The sequence below is a fragment of the Pongo pygmaeus genome, chromosome 3 (genome assembly GCF_028885625.2).
Source record: "Pongo pygmaeus isolate AG05252 chromosome 3, NHGRI_mPonPyg2-v2.0_pri, whole genome shotgun sequence".
NCBI lineage: Eukaryota > Metazoa > Chordata > Mammalia > Primates > Hominidae > Pongo > Pongo pygmaeus.
This window is the reverse complement of record NC_072376.2, coordinates 67,126,535-67,137,108: the sequence shown is the minus strand read 5'-3', so window position 1 is coordinate 67,137,108 and position 10,574 is coordinate 67,126,535. Positions and strand designations below refer to the sequence as shown.

Genomic DNA, 10,574 nt, shown 5'->3' with positions numbered 1-10,574 from the left:
AAAGCGGGATCCTAGAGGGGCGGGGCCCACCTCAGCGCGCAGGCGCAAGCAGGCCCAGGTGGCCGCCGCCGCGGAAGCGAAGCCACCTATACGTGCCGCGCCGCTTGGGTCTCCTGCGCATGCGCAGACGGACCTGCGCTGGAGGCTTCATCTTTGCCGCCGCTGCAGCCGCCTTCCTGGGATTTGAGTCTCGAGCTTTCTTCGTTCGCTGGCCGGCGGGTTCGCGCCCTTCTCGCGCCTCGGGGCTGCGAGGCTGGGGAAGGGGTTGGAGGGGGCTGTTGATCGCCGCGTTTAAGTTGCGCTCGGGGCGGCCATGTCGGCCGGCGAGGTCGAGCGCCTAGTGTCGGAGCTGAGCGGCGGGACCGGAGGGGATGAGGAGGAAGAGTGGCTCTATGGCGGTACGAAACTTCCTGTCCCTGTCTCTCGGGTTCTCTCAGGCCTCCCCTCTTGGCCCTCAAACGGCCGGCGTTCCTGGCCTCTCGCGCCGCCGCTTCGGGCCTCTGGTTGGGAGTCCTGTCCGGCCTGACTTAGGCCGAGCGCGGCGTGCGCGTGCCCCCAGCCCCCGCGGCTGTCTCTCGCCTGGCCCACGCCCACCATGCGCACCCACCCTGTGGCGGCCGGGCCGGGCTGGGGGGCTGTGACCGGTCCTGGCCCCCGGCTTCGCTGTGCTTTCCCCGGGGCGTCTCGATCGCCTCGCTGCTGCGCTCTTTACCCTTATTTTTTTCTGTCGATTCTGAGGTGGTGTTTTTTCGTGTCTGTTTTTGCCCTGTGGCCTTAGGGTGCCCTTCCTGTCCCTTCTTTCAGAAACAGTCATTCTGTAATAATAGCTAAATAAAGTTAATGCTGTACAACTAACGTCTTGTTTCTTGATGGTCAGTTTGTATGGAATGCACCTGCAAGGGTACCTCCTTGTCTGAAAGTCGTGCTTTAAAAATAATTAATTAAGAGAGAGAGAGAGAGAGAAAGATGGCCCATAAAGAAAACTCTGAATGTCTCCTGTATTAAGGTGAAGTTATTCTTTTTTAAGAGACTGCCGTTTAACCTACATCATGGAGGTATCTCATGACCCTTCGGCTTATAGTTTTCAGTGTCATCTCATGTATTTCTTTTTCTCAAAATAAATTTAATGCATCATGTACTTCTCTCTAGAAGGGTACTTGTTTGACATCTGGTTTTTAACTTTAAGTCACAATCCCTTCTTGCTTGTTACACCAGATTTGAAAGTTAATGTTTGTTCCTTGCCTAAAACATACATTCTTGATTGTCTTTAGAATAGAATAGTAAAAGTGCACTTTGGGCACCATGCAGGTCCTTGATGATGTGACTTTGATAAACTTGTAAAAAAAAATCGTTATCTTTGGTGGCAAGATTTAGCATTAGTTACTATTTGAAATGTGAATGTGTAGGATTTCTTTTACAAAGATCTGGAAATCTTCAATACCTCTTTAAGCTTATTTTTATAGCAGTAAAGTCTGATTTTTTTTCCATAAAATACGTATCTTGTTAAGTAATTATAAGGTGATCTAACTTTGGATGTGCTTATAGGCCCATGGGACGTGCATGTGCACAGTGATTTGGCAAAGGACCTAGGTTAGTGCTTGTGATGATCACTTCAGATTTTCATAATACTAGTTTCTTTAAAAGTGGTTTATTTTGTTTGCTTATTTATTTATTTGTTTATTTTACTTGGTAGATGAAAATGAAGTTGAAAGGCCAGAGGAAGAAAATGCCAGGTTAGTGAAATTTTCTGTTGATGCCTATTACACAGGTTGTGTGATACAATGGTTCTGTCAGTTGTCAAAATTATTTTCTTACAATCATTGGCTTCATTACAACACTGACTTACAACATTTTGGAGGACATTGAATCCTTTAAGGATTATTCCAGTTTCAGGACCTAATCTTATGCCAATTGTATTTGTTGGTAGTTTAAAGGACAAAGTTTTTGAACTTAAGATTTTACACTGTTAAGTAACTTGTTACTCTTAAGTGAATTCAGTAGTGAAGTATACAGTATAATCATTAAGCTACTGATAAAAATATTTTAACTTAATTGAAAATGTTTTTAAGTAAATCAGGAACACTCCAAACTACTACTGCTTTTCCAGTTTATTAACATTTTTGATGATATAATGGCACTTTGGTTGTAATTTCAATGCTATGTATTGTTTACATTAAAAATGTGATTAGCTGATTTGTTATAAGGTTGATTTCTTTGTTAGATTGTAAGAAAAATGTAAGTATTCATTTATAGAACATATACAGGGAGTCAGAATTTTACCCCAGATTTCAAAAAGCAACCCATGCAAAGTACATGGAGATGTCGGCTTTACCCTGACCACATGCATTAGTGTCTGTAATGGAGGGAGAGGTAGTTAGAAGATTTTAAAGAACATTTGGGTTTAAAAAGTGGAAGATATACCACTTCATACCGAGTAAGCTGCAATCAAAAAGATAAAACAGGTGTTGGTGAGGATATGGAGAAATAAAAGCCTCATACACTTCTGGTGGGATTGTAAAATGGTGCAGCTGCTTTGAAGAACAGCCTGGCCATTTTCTCAAATGGTGAAACATGGAGTTACCATATGAGTCCTCCACCTTAGAGGAATGAAAACATATTCACACAAAAACTTGTACGTGAATATTCATAGCAGCATTATTCTTAATAGAAAGTGGGAAAAAAAAAACTTGCAGCTGCATCAACTGATGAATGGATAGATTAAATGTGTTATATCCATACAGTGGAATATTATTGGGCAAGGACAATAAAATGAAATACTGGTAGATGTTACAACACGGATGAACCTTACAAATGTGGAAGCGAAAGAAGCCAGTCGGTAGAGACAGATTAGTGGTTACTAAGAGTTGGGTGAATGATTGCTAATGTATACAAAGTTCCTTTTGGGAGTGATGCATACATTCTGGAATTAGATAGTTGTGATGGTTGGACTATGTGAACATATTAAAACTCAGTTGTCCTGTTTGAATGGGTAGATTGTGTAATATGTGAATTGTATCTCAAAGCTGTTACAACAAAAAATGGATAGAGGGAAAAAGTGAGAAATGGAAGTAGAAATAGCTTAGGAGGAGCTGAAACTACAGTTCAACTTCCTTACCCAAAAAATCCCCTATAGTCTTTTCACTCATTGGTATATTATCTGAAATGTTATTTCATTTTAAAATTTATGTATTCAACTCAGTTCCTAATTCTGATCTCAACCACAAAGTTGAGATTAGTTTTAATTTATGTTATGAAAGTGATTGAATTTTCTTTGTACCCATTCCTTCAGTTGGTCAAGAAATTAATTACAGGGTATAGTTTTACAATCAAGTATACTTTTCTATATGATAATCTTTATCCCATTATTTTTTATTTTTATTGGTTACAATTTTAAAAGCTTACTTTCTAATCAAACATTCTTTAATTTTAATTCTGCAATACACAACTTGCTAAAATTTATTGGAGGGAATCTTCTACCTTCCCTGAGTGTCACTGTCAACATAGCTTTATATTCCTTTCTGCAACTTCATTTGGGGAGCCGTTGAGTTGATTTCATCCTATGGGGGAAAAGACAACTTCCTTTACAGTGTTATTTTTCTAGAAAAAGCTTAAAATTTTATCATGTTTCTAACATTTTAATGGTGATAGAAAATTAAGACTTCCAAAAGAGTAGGCCTATTGAAGAAAGGTACTCTGCCAAACCTACTGCTATCTGGCTTGGTACATCATTGCATTGCTCCACCTAAGTTCCTGCTATTAGAATTTGCCCGTTTCCTACTGACTGGCTCATTGCTGAAGCCTCTGTTTTTCTTAAACATTGCATTGCAGTCTCCAATTGTGTTTTATCTATCCAAGTTTTGACTAAAGAAGGGATACTGTTTTGTGACATAGAAAGCAAATAGGACTTGTTTCTGGCTACCTAGAAGCTTATTTCAGCAGGAGGTAAATGTACTGAACAATTACAGCTGCATATTTGTTTTCTTGAAGCAAGCAGTAGAACAATGAAAATATAACAGTTATGTTTTGACTTTTTATCTTTCATTTTGCTTTATTTGGTGATTGTGCTATAAAATGCCACTGTAAAGATCAAATTGATTTACATAGAAACTACCTGACAGAAAGTGAAGTTTAGAAGAGATTAGCAGAAATCTAATGAAAAGTGCTCTGAACTGTGTCAACATCTGGACATTTTTGTTAAGAATGCTACTAAATAATTTAGAAAGTTGGGTCAAATCAGCTACTTGCTTTATACTTCAATTTTCTTATCTGTAAAATGAGGTGATGGTTAATTCCCACTGTTGAAATTTTAATTACTAAAAAATGTAAGAAACCAATTACACTATGGTACTGGAAGTGTTATTTGCTGGTAAATGACCATATGCTTGAGTTTCATGGGAATGTGAATGTTTTATTGTTACATATCAGTTTTGTTGTGAAAGGACAAGTTCAAGTATTAACTGGTCTTAAAAAAGTAATCAGTTTTATCATTCATGAGAATTAGCTCCTTATTAATATCAAATTGGAGAACAGTCTTGAATGAAGATACATTTTTTAATCTTAAAATTTTATTTTTTATTCAACAAAGGACATATTTTCAATAAGATTGATAACACAGAGAACCAAGAAGAAGCATGTATGTTAACTGAATACTGAAAGAGTTAATGTGATTATACCACAAATCTGAGTTCTTGAGCACCAAGGAAAAGAGGAAGCTGTATTATGTAGATCTGGGTAGTTATAGTAGTAGTACCTGGTACATAGTGGATGTTCAGTAAAGATTTAGGATAATTAAAATTGATTAAGTTTGTCATACATTTTTAAAATGTGTAAAAAGCTTGAATTATAGCCCATCAAATTATAAATCATTTATAACCTGTGAAGGCATTTGCATTCTTTTTTTTTTTTTTTTTTGAGACAGCATCTCACGCTGTCACCCAGGCTAGAGTGCAGTGGCATGATCACTGCAGCCTCACTGCAACCTCTACCTCCTGGGTTCAAGCAGTTGTCTGCTTCAGCCTTCAGAGTAGCTGGGATTACAGGCGCCTGCCGCCATGCCTGGCTAATTTTTTTTTTTTGTATTTTTAGTAGAGACGAGGTTTTACCATCTTGGCCAGGCTGGTCTTGAATTCCTGACCTCGTGATCCACCTGCCTCAGCCTCCCAAAGTGCTGGGATTACAGGCGTGAGCCTCCACACCCAGCCTAGCATTTGCATTCTACTTACAATGTTGAGTACTTGTCTTATGCAAGTTACTAGAAATAATGGAATAAGACAGTCAGATTTTACCATTACTGTCTCCAGTGGAGACAATAATTTTAGGAGCTTTATTAAAGCTTAGAAATACTAACATAATCTATCTGTACTTCCGAAAAATAATGCCTGACATGTATACTTACTTTTGTTGTTTGTAGTGCTAATCCTCCATCTGGAATTGAAGATGAAACTGCTGAAAATGGTGTACCAAAACCGGTAACATAAGGCTTTGAAATCCAGTTACTTTCCTGATACAAATCTTTATCAATAGCTTCACAGTTTACATAGAAAGCAAGCTGGCATTTTATATTACCTTCAGTATCGGGTGTTATCTGGCCCTTTCTTACATTTCCTACTTCATCTGGTGCCATTAAAAACATATATAGGAATTAAAATGAGGAAAAGAAATAGTAGAAAGACTTCAGAGGAAAATAGTATGTGCAAAGGCTTGATGTTTATTGCTTTCAAGGAAATGAATGGTTATGAATCTACTGAATGTAGTGAGCCTGGTTTTCAGAGCAAGTTTTGAGTCCCACAACCTTTCACTGTTATGATTTTTTAGCGTTGCTTTTTAATGTATGTGACAGTCCTTGACTGCATCCCTGCATGCCATTGATATTTTGTGAGATGAACATATCATTGGTCCTATGAATATTTGTACATTTTAATCCTATAAAAGGAAGGAAGTTATTGTTCTGGAAGTTTGAAGTTGTATACAAAAAAGTATTTTGCCTATGTGATCTACTTATTTACTATGATGTGATTAAGCACAAAATAGCCTTTAAGAGCCAAAGTAAAATCTTCACAAATGTAGAATTTGCATGTAGGGCCTCTTCTAGGTATACAAGAATACCAAGCATAACTGAGCTTCTACTTAACTATTTGGTACTTCTTATGCTTTGGTTTTTTTTTTTTTAATTCTTTAATTGATTTGGTACTTTGTATTTGTGACACTGTGAATCTTAAAATTGTTCTCCTCTTAGATTCTTTTTTGCCAAGACTTCTCAAATACTTATTTTTTATAATTTTATCTTGTAGGTATCTTAGTAAGTTGCTTTAGATCCTTTTTGCAAGAAGGGCAGATATGATAGTTAAAAAAAAATATGAGGTGTTGTTTACCAAAAGGAGATGATGCCAAGAAAGATTTCATTTCTTTATTCTTAGTCTTATCCTTTTTATCATGTAGAACATCAAAATTATGAGTTGAAATAGGTGGCAGCATTATAAGCTTGTAACTTTTAAATTGTATCTCAAAAAAATACAGAGTGGGGCCGGGCATGGTGGCTCACACCTGTAATTCCAGCACTTTGGGAGGCCAAGGTGGATGGATCACCTGTCAGGAGTTCGAGGCCAGCCTGGCCAACATGGTGAAACCCTGTCTCTGCTAAAAATACAAAAATTAGTTGGGCATGGTGGTGGGCACCTGTAATCCTAGCTACCCTAGAGGCTGAGGCCGGAGAATTGCTTGAACCTGGGAGGCGGAGGTTGCAGTGAGCTGAAATCATGCCATTGCACTCAAGCCGGGGCGACAAAGTGAGACTCTGCCTCAAGAAAGAAGAAAGAAAAAAAAAAACAGGGTGGTTACTTTTTTTAGTTATTAGTATTAGATGTTGAAATGGATTATTGAATGTATTTTATAATTTGTTTATGTTCATGTAGAAAGTAACTGAGACCGAAGATGATAGTGATAGTGACAGTGATGATGATGAAGATGATGTTCATGTCACTATAGGAGACATTAAAACGGGAGCACCACAGTATGGGTAAGATATTTTTTAGTAAGTAACAATTGTGTAAATGCTATATAGTAAGGAGAGTGTGCCTGTATCAAACTCTCAGTGGTTGAGTCCATTGTTTTTATGTTTTTCTATTTTAACATAAAAGAACTTGTTAAAGTTTCATGAAGATACTTCTTTGCTTAAATAGTTAATTGATTAGGCAAAGGTACATGGAAGCAGCAGTTTTTGATGCTGAATTTAAAGTGTTTTTATAAAAGAATTGAGTGCTAGGCCCGGCATAGTGGTTCATGCCTGTAATCCCAGGACTTTGGGAGGCCGAGGCGGGTGAATCACTTGAGGTCAGGAGTTCAAGACCAGCCTGACCAGCATGGTGAAACCTTATCTCTACTAAAAATACAAAAATTAGCCAGGCATGGTGGTGGGCACCTGTAATCCCAGCTACTCCAGAGGCTAAGGCAGGAGAATCACTTGAACCTGGGAGGCGGAGGTTGCAGTGAGCCTAGATCGAGCCACTGTACTCCAGCCTGGGTAACAGAGTGAGACTCTGTCTCAAGAAAAAGAAAAAAAAAAGTACTATAAATTCTTTGATTAGAATTAGAAATCCTTAAATTGTAATTTCTATCTGTACTTATTATTATTTCACTTTATTACTTATCCAGACCTGAGTTTAGGTTTTTAATTTTTTTGTCTAATAAAAACAATATCAAAAGTATTTCTTTTTGTTCTTAATAGTGTTTTCAGATTTCTAATTCTCCCTTAGGCCTTTTAGGCCAATGTTTGTCTCAAATTTTGTATTCTATAAACTGGACCAAGTAAATGGACTGTCATTGACTCATTGAGCGCATAAAGAATCTTACAGAAAGATTGGAAGGGAAATACATTGAAGTACGAATTGTGATTTAGTTACGATAGGCGAATAAGAGTTTTTCAAATTGGCTGTATGATGTGGTTATTATAGCTTATGCATTGGAAACATAAAATACATTAATTTCACTATAGTTCATTAAGCAACCTCATCTGGAATCAACCAGTGTATACAAAAATATTGTTAAATATTTTATTAGTAGAGTCATTTGTTTTCAGAAGTCATTTCAGGAAGCTTAAAGCCAATTCAGTTATTGTCATAGTCAGTTTTGTATTATAATAATGACTACCCATGTAATTTTAAAATCCTAGCACCTTTTTAGGGAACAGAGTAAAGAGGCTCATTTTTCATGTTAGGGGTGGATATTCTAAATGTGCTCCTCATTCTCATTTGGGAAAGTAAATAATTACTTAATGAGAAAGTCGGGCTTATACTGTAGCACTAGTAGGGCTTTACTATCTGCATGATGCAAAAGGAACACATATAAAATTGTAATAATTGCATGTTCATTAAATGTTATGTAAAATTATTTGTATTTGCAAGTTATAGAACAATTTGAAGCAAATTACAATTTTTTTGGATTATGAATGGGACCTTTTCTTGGTAGAAATTGCACTCAAATATTAAATATACGTGGACTTCCATAGTACCTTACTAAACTTTATTTCTTACAGCAATTTTCAGTTTTATGCATTGTAATTATGTTTATACATATTTATTACCTCTAGACACTTTAGATTTCTATAGAGTAGAAACCATTGTATTCAAAACTCTTCAAAAAAACAAGAAACTGTGATTTATGAAGTTTTCTCTTCCTCACATTGCCTTAAATATAGTTAAGTGTGCAGTAAATGGTCATTGACTAAATAAACTGAATGTTATTTAGTTACAGTTGTCTCTGAAGGTTTTTTCCCTTAGACATTTGATTATGAAACTTTTCAAGTACTCACAAAAGTTGAAGGAATTGACATGTGAATGCTCATTTACCCATCACCTAGATTATACAATCTACATTTTGCTCTGTTTGCTTGAACTCATATCCCTCTATCTATGCGTTTACCCATTTATCAGTTGATTTATTTTTTATTCATTTTATGCATTTCGAAAGTAAAGTACAGGCATTTGTGAAGAGTGTAAAGTTGTTTAACCTCTATATTTCAAGATAAATCCCTTGAAAACAGTCAGTGAGAAAATGAAATTTGATAAACATCTACATATGCACAGCATTTTCAGAAGCAAATTTAAAGAACAAACTGTGTCCAAGGAGTGGTACTGAACTGATTTATTGTAAATTGTTAGGAAATACAAAATAGCATTTTTTTTTTTTTTTTTTAGGTAACATACCTTTGTTACAAGTTCATTTTATATGTAAGTAAGGTATGAAGAAAAGCAACTCTTAAAGTAGGAATACTTTATCTTGGAAAGTAGTTTGTTACCTATCTCTGTGAGATTGATCCATTTATGTACTCAATAAATAATTTTTAAAGACATAATTTATCTGGCACTGTGTTAAGTAGCAAAGATAATGTGCCTTTATCAAACCATCTGTGATCATTCCATTATTATTATTATTTTTTTTACATTTACCATGCTACAAAAGAACTCTTGGTAAAATCACCATGAAGTTTCCTGAAGTTAACGAATTAGATAAAGTTACATGAAAGCAGCAATTTTTTATCTGTGAATGTATTAATTGATGAGAATACAAGAAGTTATCATTTTCCAGAGGTAGTGAAGATGGCAGACATGTTGAGTAAATATTTTCAATGCAACATAAGTGCTAGAATAGAAACATGTACAAAGTGATTTTCAAAAGGTTTGAGAGGAGAGTTGCTAAAAGCCTACAGGTGTTGAAGAGAAGATCCCAGAGGTAACATTTGAACTTGTTTGAATAATTTTTGAGATGGGAGACAGTGGTTTTTAGGTGGCGGACACTGCTTAACAATAAATGTATTAGATGCATGCCTTGGAGGAAGTACATGGCTGGAGGATAAGGTAGACGAAAAGAGATGGTTGAAATCACTTATGGAAGGAGTTAGGATGCTTTTGCTATGTCTTTGTAGACCTTGCAAGCTTGTCCAATGTATCTTATTTTGTTGTTGTTCTGTTTTGCTTTGTTTTAGGCTTTTAGCTGCCCAAAGCCATGGTTTTTAGTTTCTGTCTCCAGTGATCAGTGGAAAAGAGGGGTGATGAAGGGGCTTTACTGGCCTAACCAGAAACAGAAACTAAGGACTCATGACTGTATTCTTTCCCTTAGACACCCCTAATTAGGTTTTTAGACAGGTCATATCATTTGAAAAGATAACTCTAGCATCAGTAGTTGAGATGGGTTAGATGGAGAGACATTGACTAATAGATGTGAAGTAGTTGTCCAGGTGAGATGATAATCTAGACTAAGGGAGCAGTAGTAGAGAGATGAATGGGAAAATAGTACATTTGAATATTAGAGAAACAGAAATATAGTCAGGCATGTGGTATACACCTGTAGTCCCATGGACTTGGGAGGCTGAGGGGGGAGGATTGCTTGAGCCTTGGAGTTTCAGGCCAGCCTGGGCAATATAGTAAGATCCTGTCTCAAAGAATAAATAGAAACAAATAACATGGGTAACTGGTTGGTTGTGGATGGAGGAGGAGATAAAGGGCTCAGTGACTTAAAGATTTCTAGAGCAGTTAATTGGGTACAGGTGGGTGCTACTGCTCCCACCTCCCACAAAATAG

The 10,574-nt window shown here is 36.8% G+C and overlaps 1 protein-coding gene across 39 annotated transcripts in view; it reads left to right on the top strand.

The window, feature by feature from the left end:
• The window catches only part of FIP1L1 (factor interacting with PAPOLA and CPSF1), a 76,678-nt gene continuing 66,104 nt past the window's right edge, over positions 1–10,574 (top strand). For 8 of the 39 annotated variants that reach the window (XM_054486207.2, XM_054486205.2, XM_054486195.2 and 5 more), the window contains exons 1-4: positions 70–398; positions 1,694–1,733; positions 5,411–5,468; positions 6,912–7,015. In XM_054486207.2, coding sequence (XP_054342182.1) covers positions 314–398; positions 1,694–1,733; positions 5,411–5,468; positions 6,912–7,015 — 287 coding nt within the window. In that variant the 5' untranslated portion in view covers positions 70–313. Of the gene's footprint in view, positions 399–1,545; positions 1,591–1,693; positions 1,734–5,410; positions 5,469–6,911; positions 7,016–10,574 lie in introns of all 39 variants that reach the window. The other 31 variants (XM_054486197.2, XM_054486181.2, XM_054486210.2 and 28 more) reach the window with 20 other exon arrangements.